Below are 25207 nucleotides of genomic sequence, written 5' to 3'. Positions count from 1 at the left end.
ACTGTGTAGGGTGGACCATTTGATATGGGGGGGGGGTGTCTGGATGATTGGTAAGGTAGCTTCTCGAAAATCTTCTAGACCCCCAGGATATAGAATGGTCCACCCCTTAGAAAGTCTGCCGAGGTAGTACCGTGGCAGTGCATCAAGACACTGTGCAATGCTACAGTTGTACTATAATATTGATCATATTTTTGAGGGTCTGTGCTACAACTGCATGAATTTGGCATAAATAATGATCATCATTTAGGATTCGAGTGTTGTAGGGTACCTTTGTAGGTATAAAATTATGAAAGAAATGTAAATTTTTATCAAGAATTTTCAAAATCATAAATTTATTAAGAACAGGGTCTGTACTACAATTGCGTGAATTGCCATGAGAACTGATCGCCATTCAGGATTCAAGAGAAGTAGGGTGCCTTTTAAAATAATGATGAAAATATTAAATTTTTAGCAACAGTTTTCATCATCATAAATTTATTATATTATGCACTCTTGCTGGAACTAATAACGCCTTATGCCTCTTTGACAACGCGATCATTTATCGTTGTATTAACAATTTCCAGTCACATTTCGACGGGCGCCCCCATGCGATTGTTGGTCAGGCGTTGCATAGCCCTTCCTACTGCTTTGTGTCACTGACTTGCATCCCAATGATTGGAATCTGTAACCCGTGACACATGACGAGATTTCATATAATATATACTCTGAGGCCATTTTAATGTGAAGCAACGTGTGTGACCTCGTTTGATACTGTATAAATCTAAGAAGTTGGCCAAGGGCTACGAGGTTGGTTTTACAATTTGTGAGTGAAATGGGTCAGAAATCGAGCAGAGTAAACATCAGTAAGGGTAAGTATTCGAAACAAGAATGAAATTGTGCCCCTTTATACATTTGTTTGATAGCTGTAAACGTGAACTTTGTTGCGTTGAATTTTTCACAAAGTCCACCAGTGCTTTCTAGTCCATCTCTGAACAGACAAAATGACAGACGAATAGTATAAGTAGGCAAGTCGGACCCAGATGGTTTAATCTCGAAGACAGATTGAATGTTAATGTGTGTCTTGAAATAGATCCAGCACATATCATCCATGCAGTCGACGAAGATCAGATGTATATGTGAACTTTCAGTTCACAATTTCGATAAGAGAGATGCATCTATGACGCAACTCCAAATCCAAAGCAAGCTTCTTCAATTCCCAATTTTAGTCTCTTACAGAGAAAGACTGGGAAAGGGGATTTGATAAAGTGAAGGCGGACAAGAGGGTTAACAGATGTGTACATTGTACACCAAAATGATGTTCGTATTCGATATATATTGAACAGTGTTCTAGGCATCTGGTCAACCGCCCCTTGTCAAGTCTTTGCAAGATGTACTTAACATCACATTGCCACTTCTTATAGCCGTGCTTTCAACTTGTCTACTTCTCCGTAATCTGATAAGAGACAAGGAATGTGCAACGCAACGCCGAGGTGACCAGTTTAAATTAAAGTCAGACTTCCGTCAGTTGCATATCACTTTTGCTGCAAAATATTTCCAACCGCCAAGCTTATAACGAAGTCAAACAGCGTGCATTGAGTGGGTTCCTGTAAATTCAATTTCCTTCGTACACACAGTACATGGAATCTCTGACAAGCCCATCTCTGAAAATAATAATAAAAAACCATCTTTTTTTCTGAGTCACATCGTCACGGGCAACCATGGTGTCAAATTCTTAGCTTTGCAATGTGTAACAGTTTCAAGTCGCAATGCCAGCCTCTGTACTGGTATGATGTCATACGGGAATAAATATACGAAGGCATCGTCATTCAACAGACACGTTCGGCACGTTTGGCGGTCGTTTAGTTGCGATTCACATTCATTGATACATACACTTGTATAAGTAGAATAATGAATGCTAGCTTTCTTATCGATCAATGTTATCTGCCCCTTTAACAAGCCCTTTATAGTCTGTGCTTTAATTTCTCTGTTTTGCTATTTGTATGCCCACAGACTAGGGACAAATCTATGTTTGTAAGTTTGAGCTTCTGTCTGAACTTTAAAGAAACGCCATATTATCTAAGGCCGCGTTCAAAAAAAGTGGTGGGGGGGGGGGCTGGAGGAATTCAGGGGGGGGATTCGAAAATTTTTGGGGTAGTGGAGGGGGGGGGACTTGAAAGTTTTGCTCTGCCTATAGGGGGGGGGACCTGAAAATATTTTGACTCCCAACATTTTGATGTCGTCCAATGGTTCTAATGTTAGTAATAATTAAACAAAACCCAGAACCGCTTTGTCTCATTTTATGTCTTTAATCTCGAAAAAGTCTAAAAATGTATGAATGTCATTAAATTTTCGTAGAACAAGTTGGCCTTGTAATGGGGCAGGAGCTACAACTGTTGATAATTTTTCAACATTTCTATGCAATTTATCACACAGTTTCTTGGTGTCTCTCTACAGCATGCTGCTGAAAAACACAATATTCAGTTTTTCAACAAAGCCCGTTTGTCTAAATATTGGTGATAATTGAATGATGCAAATGCACGGTACATGTAGGCTGTGTTGGCAAGCTGAATACTGGATAGCTCAACATTCTGTAGGGAGTAGAACAAGAACACAATTGTATAAACTGAACAAAAATATTGTCAAAATAAAAAGTTAATACAACTACTGCCCTGCTACTACATACTGGCAGTGACAGTGATACATGTAGCTCTGACTCTGATGTAGTTTAAGAAGAGTTTCGGTCATAGGACACTCAATTGACAGTGAAACATACATCTACTTGTACACAAGATCCAGCCAGAGAGCAACACATAGGGGACTAACAGTTACCATGGATTTTTGAATTCTGGCATATGAGAACAATCAAATATTAGAGAAAAAAAGATGGGGTCACCATACTTGATCTTATACAAATGTATGATGAAAAGTCAGTTTTTCTAAAATCACTTAAAATCAATATATAAAACCGTTCATGCAGTGAATGAAATTTTCACATCTCATTGTACCAATAACACAAAAGTAAAACTTTAAACAGTAAAGACTCTAATTTAAAGGGAAAAATGTGTGACTAAATGGAATCTTTTATTTTTTATCAAATTTGCCATTATTACACCCAAAATTTCTGAGATTAAAACATTAATTTCATGGAATATTTTAACCTTCCAGTATTGTCAATTTCGTAAAACATTTTATAAGTGGCATCTAAGTTGTATGTCTTGTACTTTTGAAAAAAAATTTTCAGTAGGTCACTGTGCTCATTTTTTCACAATTTGGTTAAACGTAGCTAGAATACACAATTTTCATACTCCCTCATGATTGTCATTTTGTGTGCTTTTCAGCTGGTGCCATTGAACTGGCCACAGTTGGATAAACTTAAGTCGGCTTAGACTGAGAAATCCAAAAAGTTCACTGATGCATTTAAAAATGAATCAATTTAAGAACTTGCCATAGGTATATGGCTCTACAACCTGCTGATAAGAGGTAGTGTTGAACATTTGCGTGCAGAACGACACATTACATGTTTTTTTTCACTCTGCGTGCATTCCTAATATATATGCTGCTATATGGTAATTTGGGGGGGGGGGACTTGAAAATTTTTGAGGGTATTGAGGGGGGGGACTTGAAAATTTTTGAGGGTATCGAGGGGGGGGATCTGAAAAAAAAAAGATTTCAATCACGATTCCTCCAGCCCCCCCTAACCATTTTTTTGAACGCGGCCTAACTACATAGATCACACGGTGGAATGTTAAGTATGATGGGTTAATTTATCAACAACCGAGAATTCCCACCGCAATTAACTCAATGTCTAAGCTCGCAACAGCTTTGTACAGTGAAGCTATACCGTCTTTTCGTTGGAAATTCCTTCTAAGAACGCTTTTTCGACAATTGCGATGATTTGCTTTCAACCTGTTTAAAATAGCACGACGTACCTAAAACCTCCCTTTCCATCACAGATCACATATTTTTTTTTATACTTTTATTAACAATAGTATGAACGCAACATTTGTCGACCGTTTCTATCCTCTAAAACTCTCCAAAATCCCAGAATTAAAGGACAGAGATAGTTAGGGTACAGTGAAGCAGCTTATATGAGTGGCTTACGACATACTTGATCATTCACAAAAGCATGATGGATCTAATGCCCATATCATTCTGACAGTCAATTTGATCTCATTCTGCTTAAAATGATACGTTTTATCAAAATGCCCATCTCATTCTAACTTAAAATGATACAGTTTGATCTCAAAGATGAATATGTGACAAGGTAACAGCATCCCCCTGTGTTTGTCTTACAAATCTCAAGAGACCGTAATCACGCGCCAAGCACGCGAAAGTATATTTTTACTTTTACCGTCGTAACAGAATGTAAGTACGCATACCATCGTGATCGTTTGTGCAGTGGTTGCTGAGTAACAAGACATGAAGACGTCCGTCATCGTATGCATTCCCGGTATGCATGCATACAAGAACATAGAATGACGTGAATGCATGCAACACCAGCTTCCAATCTCTGGTATATTATCGATCAAGTTTCAAATTGACAAACTTACAGTACAACTTGCCTGACAAACGATACACAATGATTAACATACGTCCACAGTCGTTGAGCTTTTTCAAAGTAATTAATCACCAAAAGTGCATTAACTGTGTTAGTATGTCTTATCTTTCAACGTCGCTGTTACGAATCGCATGCCTCTTTGGATACGTCATCAAGTTTTCATTGACAAGGCAATAGTCCACTGGCCTCCTCGTGTATATGCACATTGGTAAAATCGACTGCAGAGCACTGATTTGTATTCTAAAATTCGTTTTGGTTCATTTTGTGTATTGTATGTGTATTAAGCATAGAGGCATAAGGAATGACGTGCAAGATACTGTATTGGTATTTGGACTATGTGTTGCCACTATAATACATTTACTGCAATGTCAAAATCTGAAATCTTCATGGGTTCAAGAGAAACACACTGAAGCTACACGAATTCATAGGTGATGCATACCAACTTGTATTGGTCTTAAAATCGGGGTGGTGTGGAAAATGGTGAATCATGCAGTGTCTTTACGACCAGCTGTACATTCAGAAATAAACATTAGCCAGTCTGGAATTTCTATCGTGTCTGTACAAGATGATATTACTGGATTTTCCTCGTTTATGTGACGAACTTAAGAATAAAACATTAGCTTTTGATCAAGTTGTGCCAATAGCTATTACATTTAAAATAATTTATTTTGATATCAACATTTCCAATCATGGTAGCATTTAAAAATACGTCATAGCATAATTCAGCAGTACAAACATATTGATCTACACTCAGGCTGAATATACCTGTAAAAGTTTCGTGTAACTACTGCAGTGTGGATGTTGTACAGGCTAACATACTATTCCTCGGATCCATGGAATTTATTTGAACGGTTGATAACAAACACTCAGACTTTCATGACGTTCATGAAACGAAAGTTCGACGTCATTTTACGTTGCCCCGGTCAGTTGATGCGCCGACCGAGAATCGTCGAGATGACAATAAATCTTAACAGCCTGTATGCAAATCAATGCCACCGGAAGCGCATAAAAGAGGAAGTTTTTTTCAAGCACATTGTAATAATCTACCCCTTGGTACACGGTTTACGTTACTGCTTCATACGATCTCACAATTCTTTATCTATTACAGGAAAGACAAGGCTGTCAGAAAATTACTTGCATTAGAATTCATATATTATGATGATAAGAAACTGGTTAATGAAATAAATATGTATGTACTTACGATACACAACTTGAAAAGATTTGGTTCAGTCATGAATTAGAATGTGTATCATTTGAATCTTAAACTTTATATTGAACTCAGGAAACTATTAAACACCTGACATTGCCAAATGTCAAGTTCCTTGCCGAGATTGAACGACATCGGTGCATGTTTTATTTTCGCTTGGCTTCTTGTGGTTTTAACAGATAAATCGTTGACATTTTAGATAAATAATTTCGCCTGAAGTTCCCTGTAGTTGTGTCGTAGATGTTTACAGCATCCTCATCCTGAGTTTGGGCAACTTGGTAATTGACTAATGCCAAAGTAATTAAATTCTTTGTTTTGCGTCCACTCAAAATGGGAAAATGTAGGCGTCTAAGCGGCTGAAAAACACACACAAGAAAATTAACACAATGTTCACGATTTATTTCCAGCGCAAAGGGACACGTTCAGGAACGACGCCCTCAACGCCCACAATTCTTATCGGAAGGCGCATGGCGTTCCCACGTTGAAGATGACCAAGAAATTAAATAAATACGCTCAAAATTGGGCAGACCGCCTCGCAAAAGCCGGTAAGCTAGAACACCGATCGAATAGAAAATATGGAGAATGCATTGCTTGGCAGAAAAGTCAAACCGGAATGACAGGTAAATGTATCTATTTTATTATTGTAGGCGTCTGTGCTTTTGAACATTTTCTGAACAGAGATTTCGCAATAAATAGAAGCGCTAGCGAGCAGAGCGTTTGATGATATTTTCATTGGGTTTGATCTTGAATCTTGCAATTATACTCGTATAAATATTCAACGACATTCTTTCCCTTCCATCCTTGTCAGGAAATCAAGCAGTAGAAAAACTTTACAACGAAATCAACCAATATGACTGGAATAGACCAGAACACTCACCGGCAACAGGTTAGTTGATAAGCCTTTCTCTGTCTCTCTGTGTGTCTGTCTCTGTCTGTCTGTCTGTCTGTCTGTCTGTCTCTCCCCCCTCTCTCTCCCTCTCTCTCTCCTGCTTAACGTTTTTTCACTCTTCGTAGTCTATATTTTTTTATGATCTCCTCGACGTAAATTCTGCAAGGCGTCGCCTGACGACCAAAATCCCCGTTTTCAAACAAGTATGCGAAGAGACTATATTCACACAGCGCGGCCTCAATACAAGGCACACCATCCACTATCGTTTTTATGAGGTCATATGGTTGTTTTACTTGCTTTTTAAAGTTGTTTTACGTTTTCGCCTTTTTCTCTTGATTGGATTGCATCATAGCTCACATATTTAATAAAGACACATCATCATCATCCTTTGTAAGTGTGTCGCAACTAGAAAGAATCCTTTCTAAACATCAATAACAGCCATCACTGTAGAAGCAAATCTCAAACACCCTAACCTGACTGGGTTCAGATGGAGACTACAGGCAGGAAACCTTGGATTTTGTATTATAATACAGTCACGTTTGGCAGCGGTCATTCAGTGAAAAGTTATCGAGTACAAATGAAACGGTCAAACGATCTATTCTTGACCGTAATCGCCAGTGATCCTCATTACAGCCGACTGAATAAATCCGCAAAGTTGAAATGCGACACACACCTCACACCTCCCATGGCAAAATTGATTCTGGTATAGTGATAGTGTGATTCTTTATACATTATCAGGTCACTTTACACAAGTTGTCTGGAAATCAAGTCGTGAACTTGGCATTGGATACTGCGTCAACCCGAAAGACAGCAAAGATGTATACGCAGTGTTCAATTACAACCCAGCAGGCAATGTCGTTGACAAGTACAAGGAAAACGTTTTGCCAAAAAAGAAATAGAACAAAGAGCAAAGTACCTCTCCTCAGAATGGATTATCAAGAAATTTGAAGAGTGCAAGATGTGATAGAATTAGAACACCGCCCTCAGCGACACCTTGACTTCAAAGAAAATCTTTTAACGCCGCTCAATTTCAGAATATGTAGTACTTCCAGATGGCAAATTTGTGTGGTTTTAAAACATTCTTCTCTTAGTTCAACGTACTAAAGGTAGAATATGTTTCAAGTTCAAATGTTATCCTATGAAAGCTATTTCACGACAACGCAGTGATCAATCTTTGTTTTCAGGCATCAAGAACATAAGACCGAAATATTCGGCTGTGTGAGAGCGGCGTCGCCGGAGTCTACAAGAACATTGTACTACATGAATGCTATATACATAATGGGTACCTAGATTTGTTCCCTCCGTGACTGAACAACTGAAAACAATTTCAAGGAAAGATTTGTTGCTGTGACGGCCACAACCTAAAAATGCCGAAGAGTGAATTTAAAGATGGCCCGCCCAAAACTTAAACTGAATAGATTTTGCAAATTTGACCAAAAAAACAAAACAAAACAAAAACAAACTTTTAGAAAGAGAATCGATTGTCCATCCGTGGCAGCAAAACAAATTCTCATACCTGATAGCAAACGAGATTTATAAACATCACAGTTATGTGGAGATTGTTTAAGTTGATGAGTTTCTCCAAGAAACATTTCCTACATTTCGCTACTCAAGTAGAATTAATTAAGAATTTTGTAAAGACAGCCTTATCTTTTGAATTCTGTATTTTAAATTATAAATTTGTGTTAAATTTGCAAATTCTGATGTTATAGTCAAGAATATCTTGAAGCAGATAGCTTTCTTTAATTTTGCAGCATTTGCATGCAAAAAAGTTTACCTTTTGCAATCATGACTGCAAATCCAAAATATTCAGGATATGTAGCCAATCATTTATCGTAAATCAGTATGTGTATCGTCACCTATAGGTGTTATGCTGTTGACTTGTCTTTCGAGGCACAATTTTGAGCACAAACCTATATTACTACGTAAACTTGACAAACAAACATTGACAAAGTTGTAACCGTACTGCGTACGAAGCAAATGAATATAGGTGTATCTATCTGTCAACAAGAATGCATATTCTGTTATCTGTAAAAGGTCAAAGGTCTGTCATACTCTGCAAATTACCCGCAACATCAGTTGATAACGCGCGTTTTGGATGAAAAATGGAGACATTAGTTACATTTATTAAATGGACATTATTCAATCACATGGATTCGACTTGTATTCTTCAGATTTGCCATGACAACTAAAGATGGGTTAGTCAACACTGAATGGCCAACACTGAAACTACTACCTTGTCAACGCTCTGAGTTTTTCATTCGTAACATTGCACAGACTGTGTGAACGACCATAGTCTGGTCATAGTGGAGTTAAGAGCTCTCTGCTAGTCAAAGCAAACGAACGTAAATTAAACAGGTTGCACGGCATATCTCATCATATTTGAAATAGACCGGTAATTTAGAGTGTCATTGCGTAAGACGAAGGCAGTACTAACGTTGTTGAACTTTCAGACCTATAGCAAATACGTCAACTTGTCTTTCTAGGCGACTAAAACCAGCTTAGCAAAGAACTGTAAACAAACGACGGTTTTCCCTGAGAAATGTGATGATCTTCCTAAGTAGACCGTTTGACTTCGGATTTCCAACAAGCTGCAAGTGACGATAAGCTTATTTTGAAATTCAGATTCGGATAAGTCGTCGCTGAGAGGTAGTTCTCGTCAAGCCATACCGATATCAGGGATTTATGCTGAAGAAAAGGTTTATTGGTTTCTCATTAGACGGAAATAATCCTTTGTCACCACGTCGTATTCTGGAGAATATCGCAACATATCAAACATACAGAAGCTAAGGTTCGTTTTTAATTGAATCTACAAGACACCACAGGGTTTTAATGCTGATTCGGATGCTGTACAGTAGGCACTGTTATCAATAATTTTACACGTTCTCCATTGTGGTGCACAGCAGCGAGTGTTGACATTATTAGAGAAGGTAATTTTTGTTGTTAGTTACGGTAGCGAAGACAACGCGGATTCACAGAGCGTCACTTTCAATGTCACAGATGTGTTAGTGAGTTTGAGAGTACACATTCAGTATCACAGATGTGTGAGTGAGTTTGAGAAACCATTCAGTCATTAATTGACCGTCACGGGAGAGTACTTGATTTTGGATCGTCTCTCATTCGAAAAACACAAGCCATGTCACGGTCTGAAGTAGATAACGACATCGATATTAAAGTGATCGGTAAGTACCTAAATACAAGTACATATCCAATTTTTCACATTTTGCTATTTTTATCACGTGACAACAGACCTGGATCGATGGTGCCTTGGTTTCAACCTTTGAAAATATCATGAAAAATGACGAATATTGTAGACATACAAAGCTTGCAAAGTTAAAGGTCAATCATTGTGGGTAATTAACCTGCTTCTGATCATTTGAAAATCGTCTTTACAACTATGTGTGGCATTTTTTGCTTGAAATAGATAGTTGTCGCCAAATCTATCTGTAGGTATGATATTCTATGTTCGCTGAGAAAGGAACTTTTCAGTTACCAATATGTATCTGAAAACATTTCTACATCTGCCATTCAAAAGCTAAAATCGAATAGTTGTACCTTTCCTTTCTACGCCTGTTCAGGATTATCAGGACGAATTTCAGTTTCAAATAAAGGCATGTTTTCGTACATTTTCAGACTTGGAAAACGGAGATGACTTGTTGAATGGCGTTCCTCGTCCTAGACGTCCAGATTGCAAAGAGTTGCCGATGTGTTTTACAGCGTATTTGGATGCTTGCCACGATCTGGGAGTTGTCCCGTGTAGGAAATTTTTGCAATGTTTAAAGAACAAAGAAGAAAGAATAAATCTCAAACATTACGGCTTAGGACCAATCGGGGCTCAGGCTGTTGCCATGGCAATGATGGTAAGCTTACATTTTAAGAGACTCGTACTTTCTTGACATGCAGTCCAAAGTGCGTGGTTGACAACCAATCCCAGTTACAGTACGCGGCGCCTCATTTAGGGATATTATAGAAAACAAGACATTGTTTATCTCGCATTTAAATCGGCAGCAGTATTTAACTATTTTGTTTCAAAATTTAAAATTTTAAATCCTAAAAGTCATCTACTTCCGTATGTTAAGTTACCCTGTCTGAAAACGATTTCATCACTAATTATCGGTAAACTGATAAAGCGTATATAAATATACATACAGTGATGGTAGGCAAGCAATAAGTACTAAATTGTGGTTGCTGCGTTACGAGCAATACACTGTATTTGCCTACCATTTCAGCAACTACCCACTCCAAATCTTAATCATTCTTTGCCGACTAAGCGCTCCAACTGACCATCGTTAACCATCTAAATCTAAATCATTGCTTTCACAGCAAATGAATCTGCTTTTGAATACTTCAAAAATATCGTCAATTTTCACTTCTTGGATGTCAATATCATCCAGAACATGTCTGCCATTTTAATTTTCCAGTGGTTGTCTTTAAAAGCATTTTGTAATAGTCATGTGTATCATATCAAGAGATATCTCCTGTATCAGCTTGAAGAGATCCATACTGATTTCATAAAATATTCAATATTGATCCGCTTCCTTCTAAGATACGTTGGATTAAATACCTTCAAGAAACCTTAGAGTAGGTCCTTCAAGTTCCTGTTAACACTATCGTTTATATAAAACACTCCATAGCAGTTACTAATGTCCCAGCTTTAGGGAAAGCCATTTGCTCAACGACTTCTTCTTGTGACGAAAACCAAGTTGTATGAAAATCAAAGACACATTGAAGAGTACTTTCACGCCGTCCTATGAAAAGCTGTGTCTTAAGGTTCCTGACTCTTGGTGTTCGTATTATCGTCGTTAAACCGTCAACTCCTTTACGGTAACTCTGGTGTTCGTATTATCGTCGTTAAACCGTCAACTCCTTTACGGTAACTGCAGAAAAGAATCTTTTGCTACGAGAATGGTAAGAGTTCATGAATAAACCCTTTGAAAGTCCTCTTCCATGGATCGTAAACTCGGCGGTCAAATGTGACTCTGTCAAAGTTGAAGCACTCACCTTTCTTTGTTTCCAGTTTCCGCTCTCTGATTACAACGAAGACTAAACAATAGTTTGAAAGGCGTTCAATACAAAGTTGGTTTAGCAAACTGTACTATAATGTAGTCCATAACAAACATGTGTAATTAAGGGATGAGGTGTTTAATAAACACACGTCATAGAAATTGATTGAATTAAGCACTAGGCAGTATGTAGTGTCGCAGTCTGCATTTGTGGATTGTCTTTGGCAGTCTGTCGAACGTAAGGGGCGTCTATACTGTCAAAGGTGGAAACGCCCCGAACCAAACACTTAAGTAATTGGAAATGTCGAGTTTGTGGCTAAGATGAAGCCATGGAACATCTTATTTTAGAGTAAATATGTAGAAGAAATTTGGCAATACTGTATTTCTTATTTTGCCAGAAAACGTAATATCAACAACAACACCAATACATCAACAGATTGGCAATCGTGGAAATTAAAAATGACAATGCAACATTAGATATTCTCGAACCTTGCTATGAGACACACAATTTGGAATATCAGAGACTCTCTTACTCTTGATGGAATTAAGGTGTACCCTGCAATTCTATGCTACGCAGCACAAATGATATCTGTCTGTCATAGGTGAATATCTTGTACTAAATTTACATTTCTCAAGATGACCTTCTCTATCCATACATTTGAAACAATCAATAATGCAAATTGGTCAAATTGGCTCGATAGCCACGGCATGGTTGGTGATATGAATACCTACACTCAATCAGAGTCATGATGAGTCTACCGATATTCACTATGCCATGCACGTCGACCTTTAAGGTAAGACTGTTGTCATGACGACTACACTCACAATCACTGTCCTGCTGAATAGACAACTGAACACAGGACGAGAAAGAGTTGAGCCCCTCTTCTTGATTTGAATGCCAGCTTATGATTTAGTATTTTCTGTTTGGTTCATAGAAAAATGTCTCAGCGACTTACCTGAATCTAGAGGACAATGATATTGGTCCGTGTGGCGCCATGTATATTATAGAGATGCTGACAGAAAACGTGGGTATACAGAGATTGGTAAGTTCATGTTTAATTGCGCACTCTTTCCGTAAACGCCATGTGAAGTGGCTTCGACGAAACCCAAGTTTACGAAAAATACTATTTACGGTAATATACCATGCACCTATCCTTTGGAATTCATTGCCATCAGAGATTCGCTCTGCAAAAAATGGTGAATGTTTTAAACGTGCTTTAAAGACTCACCTTTTTACTGAGTTTTATCAACCGTGATTTTAAGCCATTTTGCTCATTTTTACTTCGTTTCCAAATTTCTTGTGATATTTGTGACTTTTTAAAAACAATCTTGCTTTCATTTTAGTCATGTATTTCTTTTTTCTTCAGTCATGTACAGCGCGCTGAGACGTATGTGTAGTGCGCTTTAAAGAAGTTTTTGATAATAATAATAATAATAATAATAATAATAATAATAATAATAATATAATAATAATAATACCAATCAGCGAATACAAAAAATCATTGGGGCATTACTGTATTCAAATCGTTCATAATGTACGTCAATCTAACTACAGTTACAGCTGTAGGGCAAGCCGCTAAGGTCAAGTTAAAGTCAATGTGTGTTGTGAATTAAAGTCAACAGATCCAGAGGCTCTTAAAGGCAAATGGTTGTCGGAACTGCGTCTGTGCGAATTTCTTGTTTAAAAAACAATGTATTTCGTAAACGATATCTAGATGCATCTCATCATCATAGCTGCAACATTTAAAGTATATATGATGTAGATTATGACGGACATATTTTAACTTTCATCAATCACCATCATACCCTGGATACAGTGTTTACGTTGGTTGTATGGGTCCCATGCGACCTTCGACCGCAGTTCCGACGACTGTATCCCTTAAGTTCAATAATATCTTCATTATAGAACCGACATCTACATATCACACGGGGAGTGAGCCCTGAGATAACATGATGCTAATACGGTACCGTAAAGAGAACAAAAAAGATGATCTTATCGTTATATGAATATTTGAGGAGCAGCCACCAAGGCCGTTACCAACTTGAAAATAAAACCAGACGCTTGCTTGGTAACACAACTGGCGAGCTGAAAACCTTTTTGTGTATACATAGGTGGGTGGATAGGGATTGTTTATTATCAGCGGTCGAAAATTTTTATCATTTGCTCAATATTTTGAGCTTTGATAATGGCGAATGTGCTGACAGGGAGTTTGCCTGAGGGATTTTAGTGAGAGACAGCTAACGAAAAGGAGTCGGCATTTCCTAACATTTCGAAAATCTCTGAATTCCTCTCAAAATATTAATTCTGCTTGTAACAGAACTGTACATTTACTTATAAAACATTTCGAATTACAATTTCTTGTGAATGACTTGGGTAGATGGACTAATTCGGAAATTTCAGATTTTCTTCTCATTCTGTTATGCTGTAGAATCTATCGGAAAACAATCTGGGCTCGGAGGGCGCTAGACTGATATGTGATGTAATTAATTCAAACAACAACCTCACAAACCTACAATTAAGGGGTAAGTAACTTAATAGCTATTGTTCTCGTTAATATCCCGGAAAAGTTAAACATAACGAATATTTGGCACGGTGTGCACTAAGATCTGTGAACCAAGCAGCATGTAGTTCCATATGCCATCACCTGGGCGTCCTTCCCAGAATGAGGTTAGCCATAAACCTGTGGGGATCGCTGTCAGAATGAGGTTAGCCATCACCTGGGCGCCCTTCCCAGAATGAAGTTAATAGCCATCACCTGGCGGTCCATCTCAGAATGAAGTTAGCCATCACCTGGGCGCCTTTCTCAGAATGAGGTTAGCCATCACCTAGCGGTCTATCTCAGAATGAAGTTAGCCATCACCTGGGCGCCTTTTTCAGAATGAGGTTAGCCATCACCTAGCAGTCTATCTCAGAATTAAGTTAACCATCACCTGGGTGCCCTTCGCACAATGAGGTTAGATTTGGTAAAAAATGCCATGGCTGTATATTCCGGTAATCCCGCCGTGACGTCATTAGTTTGTGATATTTGACACTTGATTCTTATCGGGCGATGATGACATCTTCAAAATTTATTTTAACGTTCGGAACGATTTAGATATGTTGCAGGCGTGAAGCAGTTACAGTTGGATTATTGTAAAGATCAGAGAAGTGATATTCATTGTCACTATGTAACGTCTCAGATACGTCTTGGAGATATTTCTGCACTATTTATCTTCCAAAATTAATATTTATAATTCTACTATTAACACTTTGTTTGGCGAGACAACATGTGAGATAGAACATCAGAGTAAGCCTTGGTTGAAACTATGTGTAAGCACAGAGTATCATAAACAGAGTGGCAACACTTGCATGCCTTTTGTTCCATGGTCGTCTCGGTAGACTATTGGCTTTTCATATTAAAATGAGCTTCAAAGGTGTTAAACGTTTTGGAGGCTTTGTTTGTGGTTGATAATTACACGAGATTATGCGAAACATACGACGAGATGGCATCGTACTGCCAGTCGCGTAGCAACCATAGTTACTTTGTGAGCTCTCAGGCCAGAAACACTGCTTCACGCCAATCAAAACATAACACGCCAGCAGTTTCATAAACATGTCCTTTCTTGACGCACGTGTAAAAGGCGGTATGACTGACCGTAAACCATTGAGTAAAACCAGACGGTATCGATAAAAAGACTTTCAAATTTGGTTCAAACACACTTATTATATATTCATAAAAATATGAGAGGAATTTTTAAAACGGTAAAACCCACTTTCCTGAAGCTCAAAACACTCCTGTTTTTGCCAGTACATCAATTCCGATCAGCACCACACGACAACAACAACACAAACTTTGTCGAACATACTTTCGCTTAACAATTGGTGAAAATCCGAAAATTACCGAAGGGTGCATGGTCGGCACTCTTCGGAAAAGAGAGCCAAGAGCTTCGTGAGGCGAGGCAAACACGGATTGCTTACGTAACCGCTTCACGCCTTAAACAATAGGTGTTGCCACTCTGTCTATCATACTCTGTGGTGTAGGTTACTAAAGATTTTTGAAAAAGCATTGTCTTGATTTAATCGACTATGTAACAGTTACAAAACTTTTAATATTTTACTTAGAGTGACCCGGTCACGTTCATTCTGATATGCCAATGCTATCACAAATATACAAGATCAAGCTAACAAACTATTCATGCATATCGTGCGGTACTATACATCTAAATGAAGTTTTCGTGACTTTAAAGGTATACTGTCACCTATTCCAATTTTGCCACAGTTACCATGGAAAGAGAAAATCTAACCAATCACAGTTTAAGCGGGTGGCCGCTTTTAAAAACAGCGCCCTCACATGGGTGTTTTGAATACCAAGGAACGCCCCTTTGACAATATATATGGGCATATTTAGATTACAGGTGACTGTATACCTTTAAATCGCCTTGTCTTATCTCCTGATTTAGGAAATCGTTTCAAAGAGTCCGACGCAGTGCACTTTGCAGAACTTCTTAAGGTATGTGTACGATGATTCTTAATACGCTATCAAACTTGACTACAAACTGTAAATTTGGTCTTACACTTTCTAATCCCTGCAGGATGCCCATCTTTCTCATTGCCGTTTAACGTGACGACAGTGCAACGAGTATAAATACAGCACGGACTTTCTTCGGGCACTCACATTGCATTCTGATGCTAACATCCATTTCTGGGTGAATATTTGACAGATTGACAAGTTGCTTTGTGTTCTTAACGCTTTAAATTTCTAACAACAGAGTTATATTATGTAAAAAACAACATACCTCATGTTACTGAGCAAGTGAAAACTTCACCCTGTCAGTTCAACGATTGTTTCAGTGCGGTTATGGCTTTGTAAAATTAAGCAATAACCACCGCCATAGACGGGTGTAAACGAGGAATTGGGTACAAGGCCAATGCTAAATGGAGCGGATATTATCTAAAGAAATTGTATACCCGGAAAAGGGTTGATTTTGGTAATATATTATATCACAGTGTTTACTGCGTGAAAAGTTTTAGCAGCCAAACGAGAAGAGAGAGAATATTAAGCAATCGTCATGACTCTTTATTCATTCTTGCGATGGTTTCATGCATCGTGTCTAAAACCTGGGTTGAATGTATGCATTGTCACTCATTCATTCAGTATCTTTCAACATATCAAACAATATAAGTAGTATCTCGTATCAAACAAAATTCATGAAAAGTGGGCCGACTTTGTCCTTTAAAGGTATACAGTCACCTGTAATCTAAATATACCCATATATGGTCAAAGGAGTTCCCCGGTATTCAAAATGCTCATGTGAGGGCGATGTTTTTAAAAAGCGGCCACCCGCTTAAAATCTGTGATTGGTTAGATCTTCTCTTTCCATGATAACTGTGGCAAAATTTGAACAGGTGACAGTGTCCTTTAAGTATCCCCTCTTCTGTTGACGCGTCGAGAATACGTATCATGTGTACCCGGCATGTGTACTTGGCCATGGCAGTGGAACACGCAGACGACAAGAGGTGACAATGATTTGGCGAAGCGCAAGCCAAATGCTCTAATAAGGCAGTTTAAAAGCAACATTCTAAACGTTTACAGCACCCTTGCAGTTATCTCTAAGCTCCATGGATTCAATCATTTATCACGTTTTAACGCCGATTTTGCCTGCCAGACAAGCTCTCCGTCTTCTATGCCAGCTGAGGAGCCCGTTTTAGCACTGATAAAACATCTTTTATCACGGCCGGAGTGAGCTCTCATCCAATTATAGAACGACATATTTGTGTGTCGGATACACTGATATAATACAATGCATTTTAAACTGTCAGATATAAACTATTACCTTTCTCATTTATTGCTTAATCACTCTATAGGTTTTCCCTTCCCTAATACTTAGTGTATTGCCTATTCCAGAGTCCGGTGTCTCGAAACCTCAAAGAAATAAACTTAAGTCATAATCAGTTTTCAGTGAAAGGCGGACAACTACTGGCCTCAGCGATAGGTGAGTAACAACTGATCGTCAATCGCTGTATACTTTAAGAAACAGTACATTAAAGCCATATACATTTTAGTGACCTTTGGCGAAGTTACATGATTCCTCTTTTTAACTCATCGCTGATCGTGTCCTGCAAATATTTTATTTGTATCTACAGAGATAAACAGTACATTAATGAAACTTGATTTGAGTTGGAACCATCTCAGAAGGAAAGGATCGCTAGCTTTATGCCGGGCATTAAAAGTAAGACACCTTTATCACTGTTTACGTGTCCTTTCTTTCTTATTACGTCATTCAGTTACAATTTTGACTTCATCATTTGGTGAGATGACCGTTTTTACCACGATGCTGACTCCATATATATCTTAAACTCTTCGCAGAATATTGCCTCGAATCGTCAACATTTGCGCTTTGTAATAATTTTACATAAATTTATTGCGTTTTCCTTTGTAATAGTCACTGTTTAAATATCTGTAGCTTAACACATCAGTAACGTACATCGACTTGTCATGGAACGGACTGGCCGACGAGGGCGCTGCAGTGCTCTCCGTTGTTCTTCGCAAGAATCCAACATTACGATACTTGGATATTGGATGCAACAGGATATCAAGAGTTGGCATTGGAAAGATTACAGATGCCCTGAAAAGCAACCAAACACTTCAGATTCTCAAAGTGTGTACATGGTTTCCCCTCTTCGGTGATTATATATCAAATTTATACAACTCCTATCCTGTATTTGATGGACGGTAAAAGATCACCTCGATCCACATTTTAAAAGACATTTCTATTCTAAGAGCGTGTCCTATAAATCTGTCACTCGTATATAGTATTGTAAAAAGACTGGAGCAAGATTTGCACATTTTCATAATTTTCATTTGATTCATTTGTTTAGCTTTTAGCTCCGCTGTCAGCGATGCAGAGCTTGTCAAATTACGAATAGGTGTTTGTCCGTCCTCGTCTTACGTCCGTCACCCGTCGTCCATCGTTCGTCGTCCGTCAGTAAAATTTTGGCATTTGGAGCTTCTTTATGAAAACAGCCCGTTGAATTACTTGTATATTTTGTATACAGGTTCGTAGGGATAGCTTAAATCGAGTTTCTCCAAATAGTGATTAAATACTCAACTGTGTAGTTTTAAGGCCATTTTTGCCATTTTTTGTAAAAATCTTCCTCTTCCGGGCCTCTGGTACATCTTTGATATTTGATGTACATGTCCTACAGAGATTTGTCTAAATTATGACGAAATCTGCAATTTGTTATTTTAAAATTATTTTTTGCTCTTTTGGTCAATTTCTTCGAAAATCATCTTCTCTGAAACCAGCTTTCCAATAACAATCAAATGTGGTCTGTTTGCGTGGAACCTCATTCACTTTTGTTCAAATTGTGATAACGTTTTATTTGGCAATAGAAATTACAAATTTGTGTATTTCTTCATCGCAAAAATTCTATTATGCTTTAAGTGAATACCACAATCAGTAGTCTGCACTACATTACATATCTGAATGCATATCTGGAGGTTGCTTATTCTTTCTGTGCAATGGGACGACACACCATTTGACTAATCTGTGTCAAATGGCAATTTGTCTAGCCGTGTTAGTTTCCTTTGAATGCCATTTTATATTGCTATGAAGTTATTTTTCATTTATCAAAAAAAGAAACAAAAAAAAAACACATACAAAAATACTATAACAGCGGGGCTAATTCGGCCGCTTGGTTGCTTGTCACTTAAAGGCTCAAAATACAAAACTGAAGGTTTTTTGTCTTTACAGCTTGCTGGTAATACAATAACACATTCAGGTGCCGTTGCGATACTTGTGACCCTCGACAACAATGGAGAATCTGCACTAGTACTTCTTGACCTTGGGGTGAGTCCTTGATTTATCTTCTTCATATATTTCACTTTTGAATTAGCGAAAAAAGGAACTTGCTACATAGATATGTAAAGAGTTCCCAATTTCTATGACGTGAACATCTGCCAGTGATGACCAGGTATTGTCTTTTCCTTTGTGAAACTGAACGTTGGAAGTAAAGGACAGGATTGGTATGAGTCACAATAATAAAAATAGTCTCATACTTCCACATATCAGAGAATAAACTTTTAACTGGGGATATACGATCTGTTGGATTGCTTCGCTTACTTCAACTTAAGGTCAAAGGTTAAGCCTATCTTTTGAAAAAATTAAATTTGATAATGTTACGCTTTAACTGTGATACTTGCCTTATTCTGTGTTTTATTTTATTATTTCACCACTAGCAGATAACTTGTGTTTCCGTTTTGGAATGTTGTTCAAAGTTTATTCGTAGAATGATTGACTTCCTTTCTTCCGTGAAGAGAAGTGAACAGTGTCATGGAAACGATCTTTCCTCTTCAACAAACACTGATTGGTCTTAGTTTAATAATAAAGATGTTTGAACAAGTCATATGTCATCGTGTTACAACACAAGGAACGATGTCAATATGATCGAAAGAGCAGTAACAACAAATAGATGTTCTTCAATTTCTTAGTGAATTACGACAAAAACAACAACACCTCAACTGCCATCAACAACAACAACAACAACAACCAGATCGTGAAGTTCCTCGTGGTTGCAATTGTTCTTATCTCCCTTGAACGTTTGTCAGATTCGATTGTAGTACTTCAATTTCCGGTTTTATATTTAGGGCAGCACATGAACACTTTAGTTGGAGCGATCTCATTCATAAAGTACAAGTGATTTCTATGAAAACATACTGAATAGGAAGGATTTGTAATTGACAAGTGACGTACAGAAACTAAGCTGCGACGTCAAAAGTTCAATGTAGGATAAAAAACTTAATTCCCTTAGTTTCTCCCCAAACCCCCCCACCCCCCCTACAAACTTAATTGACTTATATTGAACCTGTTGCAAGGCTCTTTCTATGTAAAGCAAAGCTAAGGATCAGTCAATTTAGGGGTGAAATAAAGTAATGCATCGTTAAAGCCCCATTAGCTGTAACTCTTGAAATTTGTTGACCTCAAATTATCTACCTATTCTCTCTTTCTGAAATCTACCCTCTGAAGAGATATGAGCTTTTACTGCATTAGGAAACCATTCCTTTCAGAAACATTTGACATGTAAATTAAAATTTTAATTTTTGATTTCCTGGCATTTTCAAGAATTGGTAATATTACAAAGGAATCAGAACATACAATGTCATAGTTGACATTCACCCTCATGCATTACAATTCGGACTACTCTGTGCAGTTTATATGAAGATTTCAGTGCAGATATGCATAGTATCAAGGTTTTAGCTTTTCTGCATGGGGCTAGAGCTGTGATTTAATGTTTGGGCAAACATTTAATTGCAGTGTAATCTTTATCTTGTTCAAAATTGCATATATAGCCCCGGCAGGTAGTTATAAGTGTGTACACAGACCTAAATGACTACATTGTCACCAACTTATTTTAGTTTGAAAGTAAAATCATAAAAATAATGCTAAAAGATAAAGCTAGTGGGGCTTAAGATTGGGAACACACTTTGTGTTTCATCAAATATAAATACAATATACTAACAATGAATGAACAAGAACAACAACAATAAAGTCCAGGTTTCTCCTTCCAGAGGTATAAAAACTATCTCAACTGTCCTGGTGGTTGTAACAACTCAGTTCACACTACCGGTACTCCATTCAGGCGGACTACACGTGCACCAGAAATGTAACAAAATACAATTATAAATTCCGAGTGCAACCATATAGACAGTAGAGAAACTACCGTCTATGGTGCAACAGAGGCCAACAGCCTGCATTGTTTACACTAACTAGGCCAGGTGCAGCTCTGCACCCTGTTAAAACAACTCCCTCCGCTGGCTTCAACACGAAAGTGTGCATTTCTGCTCTATTTTTTTCAAAATATTCATTCCCCTGGCAATTTTTACCTTAAATCGATTTGTAGGATAGAAACTTTTTTAGGTCAAAACCCCCCCACCCCCAAACTAAAAGAATTAAGTTTTTTATCCTTCATTGAACTTTTGACGTCGCCCCTAAGCTGAATAGAAATCGACCAGTGACGTAAAGAAACTATGTCGTTATCTAAACGCCCACGTATGCGGAACAGGACGATATATTAAACTGATCACGTTATTGTCATGTCCGCGACATTCAATATATTTTATCCTTTTATATTAACTTTCATTTGACTTCTCTCAATTCTCTTCTATTTTGCATTAAACTTCTGCGTTTACACTCGGTATCAACTTTGGCTTGCATTTATATTTTATGTCTTGGCCTTTAGAATATTTTCACCTTAAGAGTTGCACGCAAGTCTCGCTTTATGTCGAGTCTTCAGTCTTTATCTGTGTGCAGAGGCACAATAAAAAAGGCTTTCACCAGGAAAAGTTGATTAATTTGTCTGCTGTTTGATGAAGATTTGATTTCATCACTTGGCCCTCGGTCCTGCCTTTTTTCATAGTTTTATAGTCTTTGCGATGAATGTGATAGGAAGAAAAGGAAAGTTTGAAACCAAAATAAAATCGCTAAAAAATAACACCGAGTCTTTTTCGACCACCATCCCATCTGTTATAGTGATATGCCTTTTTCAGAATGTATCAGTGACGAGGGAATTTCTGGATCATTTAGAAGAACTTCAATTAGAAAGACCAAAGCTGAAAGTTATCCATGGATCGGTTGTCAGAGAATGCAATCTGGACCATCGAATCATCAAGTTCAAAGGTCACGCTTCAACCAATGCAGCAAAAGCATTGACAGATTACGTCGTTCAAAATCAACTAAGATCGGGTGATTTATTTCATCGATTTGACAAAAATAAGGATGGAAGATTAACAAAATCCGAACTTAGACAAGGACTCAGGGTAGGTTTTGTCATGGTAAATCACTCAAACAGTCAGGGTAGCTATGAAATCACCAAAGATGTAAACAAGTTTTAAAAATTGGAACAACAGGCTACTTAAAAATCGAATGCTTGTGTGTAGACGACGACAACAACAAAATATTATATAGAAAAATATACTACGTAATATACTATGTAATATGTCTGCATTGCAGTATACTACTATCTGTATATTTTTAATTATATCGTAATTCCAGAAAGCAAATATTGATAAAATGTACTTTATGACTGATTCCCTTGTTGCTTGACAGGAAATCGATTTAGCATTAAACGCTGAAGAACGTCGATCACTGTACAATGGTTTTGATAAAGATAACAAGGGATACTTTGATTACAGGTAATTATTATTATTATTATTATTATTATTATTATTGTTATTATTATTATTATTATTATATTATTTCGGACTCACTGTCCATATAACAGTAAAAACATTAGGTAAAAAATATTCACAGTTTGGTTAAATATACAAAAAGATCTTATCATAACTTTATCGTTTCAGATTTTAAATATAATTAGTCATAAACACTATACACTATAATTTCTGTACTTTTATGTGATGTTCACATACTAGTAATTTTGGCCAATTGTATGACGTCACAAAGGACGACGAAATTGAATAATCCAGTGAGTTTTACGTCACAGAGGCCAACAAGCCAGAATAATGTCCTTCTTGTGTGTAGCCCTAGTATAAAAGCGAAACAGCATTAAGAAGCTATAATTTCTGTACTATTTTGTGATGTTCACATACTAGTTTATAACATAGTACAGCGATAACATTATATAGTTAAGTACTTTTTCTGATGATATTTACATATAAAGTACGGTGTAAATCAACGGCAGGATAATTTCTGGAATGACATGTGTTAAATGCGATGCTTTTGGTGTCAAGATATTTATTATTTCAAAACTCTTCAATAATCACTGCATGAATGACTTGCAAGGCGCATATTGAAGCCACCGGGACACTATCTGTACCTTTTGAAATTTGTTGACCTCAAAATATCTTCCTATTCTCTCCTGGTTTTCTTTGAATTCTACCCTCTGAATGGATGCGGGCTTTTACTGCATTAGGAAACCATTTCTTTTTGAAACATTTGATAAAGAAATTCAAATTTTAACGGTTATTTTAACTTCCCGCCATTTTCAAAAATTGGTAATATTACAAAGGAAACAGAAAATAGAATGTCACAGTTGAAAACATTCACCCCTATGCATTACATTAGACTACACTGTGCAATTTATGTGAAAAATTTCAGTGCAGATATGCACAGTATCATTTGGGCGAACGTTTAATCGCAACTTTATTTACAGTCCCAGCAGGTAGTTAATAATAAGTGTATACACACACCTAAATAAGTACATTCTCACAAACTTACTTTAGCTTGAAAGTAAAATCATAAAAAGAGTTCTAAAAGCTACAGCTAGTGGGGCTTTAAAGGACCGTGTGGACATGTCTACAATGGACAATTGCCTACTGTTCCACCAGAATTAATGTCACCGCATTGCATCGTTTCGTAGCTAGCATGTTTACTTTCTCACCGTATCCAAACAGTACATTGACTTCATATAATAAGATACATATAGGATATGTTGAAATTTCTCAACAAGGCTAAGCACTTCGCTGTTTTCGTGGGTAGAGTTCACCGGATCAGAGGCAATACGATTTCACGAAAATCGACATAGGAAAGACCATTGACTATGGAGCACTTCAAAAGTTTACTAGTAACGTCGTCAATGTTTTTTGGTCGTAGTGATTTCGTCAGTACTGTACAACAGCTAGTGAACGAAGAGAGAAGGAGGCGTGTAAGGATTGCTCTACGAACTGCCATCGTAGCTACCAGACTAATGAAGAAAAGACCCACAATTACAACAGCAGTAGATCCACGCAATGATGACGATGATGACTCGAATTCAGAGACAAGCTCCAATGATACAGACTCGACATGAAACGAAAACTGCAACGCAAGTTTAACAACGATTTTCACAGTCTCACACTATTATAAACGATTTAGAGCACACGAGCTTTTTATAATTTTGACCAATTACTACGAAATATTCCTATCCTTAAGGTGCATGAACAGTACGCAAGATTTTTCATTATTTGTGTGCGTGTAAGAGGTATATTTTAAACAAATTAAAATAACTGGTTTAACAGACATCGGGACTAACTTGTCATCACTACAAGATTTAATTCAAATGCAGTGATTGAATGGACAATAGGAAATAATCCGATCTATTCTTTATGGGCTTGTATGTCAAAACTTAATCCTGATTGCAGAAAAGTCTACTTGTAGAAATCTATAGCCATCAATTGAAATTTCACGCCAATTGAAATTTCACGCCAATTTCTCTTAAATCAAATTTACAGATTCATCGGATTTAGCCTGTAGTTTCCTTAGAGTTTTAAAATAAGTTATCAAATTGGCTAGATGATATCAAAATTCACTTACAAAATCATAATTTGCACTAACCAAACCTGTGAATGACTGCAATGTTCTCACTGAGCATTTTTAAAAACACAATATTCATACCCGATGTCTATGAAGATTAGTTTTCAAATCCTGCTGCCATCAATAGACACCAATATTCAGGTTAATCTATTTCTGTTGCCTGTCATTAAAATTCAGCCATAGGAAAATTCTCCTAAATCAAACTGATAATGCTGGGAGTGTATCAACGAACTGCACATTTTTGTGGTCAATACATTTACGCTGAATATAGAAAATTATATCAT

At 37.4% G+C, this 25207-nt stretch overlaps 2 protein-coding genes across 2 annotated transcripts; both read left to right on the top strand.

The window, feature by feature from the left end:
• Positions 1-609: 609 nt before the first annotated feature.
• On the top strand, positions 610-8779 carry LOC139123129 (Golgi-associated plant pathogenesis-related protein 1-like). The gene is made up of 4 exons (XM_070689142.1): positions 610-848; positions 6152-6364; positions 6553-6630; positions 7372-8779. The coding sequence occupies exons 1-4, from the start codon at positions 812-814 to the stop codon at positions 7530-7532; spliced, it is 489 nt and encodes a 162-aa protein (XP_070545243.1). The 5' UTR covers positions 610-811; the 3' UTR covers positions 7533-8779.
• Positions 8780-8901: 122 nt separating this feature from the next.
• LOC139123128 (leucine-rich repeat-containing protein 74A-like) lies at positions 8902-24629 on the top strand. Its single transcript, XM_070689141.1, has 12 exons — positions 8902-9815; positions 10267-10493; positions 12572-12679; positions 14066-14159; positions 16077-16126; positions 17522-17609; positions 17761-17846; positions 18081-18275; positions 19371-19466; positions 22163-22432; positions 22722-22807; positions 24225-24629. Exons 1-12 carry the CDS (start codon positions 9770-9772, stop codon positions 24418-24420), a joined length of 1542 nt encoding a protein of 513 aa, XP_070545242.1. The 5' UTR covers positions 8902-9769; the 3' UTR covers positions 24421-24629.
• The last annotated feature ends 578 nt before the right edge of the window (positions 24630-25207 follow it).

The sequence above is a fragment of the Ptychodera flava genome, chromosome 22 (genome assembly GCF_041260155.1).
Source record: "Ptychodera flava strain L36383 chromosome 22, AS_Pfla_20210202, whole genome shotgun sequence".
Classification (NCBI taxonomy): domain Eukaryota; kingdom Metazoa; phylum Hemichordata; class Enteropneusta; family Ptychoderidae; genus Ptychodera; species Ptychodera flava.
The sequence above is the reverse complement of the archived record's forward strand: the minus strand, read 5'-3'. Positions and strand labels throughout refer to the sequence as shown.

Coding starts and splice junctions, on each gene's coding strand:
- LOC139123129 (XM_070689142.1), top strand. CDS start 812: ATGGGTCAGAAATCGAGCAGAGTAAACATCAGTAAGG. Junction 849..6,151: donor CAGAGTAAACATCAGTAAGG/GTAAGTATTCGA, acceptor ATTTATTTCCAG/CGCAAAGGGACACGTTCAGG. Junction 6,631..7,371: donor AGAACACTCACCGGCAACAG/GTTAGTTGATAA, acceptor ATACATTATCAG/GTCACTTTACACAAGTTGTC.
- LOC139123128 (XM_070689141.1), top strand. CDS start 9,770: ATGTCACGGTCTGAAGTAGATAACGACATCGATATTAAAGTGATCG. Junction 9,816..10,266: donor CATCGATATTAAAGTGATCG/GTAAGTACCTAA, acceptor GTACATTTTCAG/ACTTGGAAAACGGAGATGAC. Junction 22,433..22,721: donor AACTTAGACAAGGACTCAGG/GTAGGTTTTGTC, acceptor GTTGCTTGACAG/GAAATCGATTTAGCATTAAA.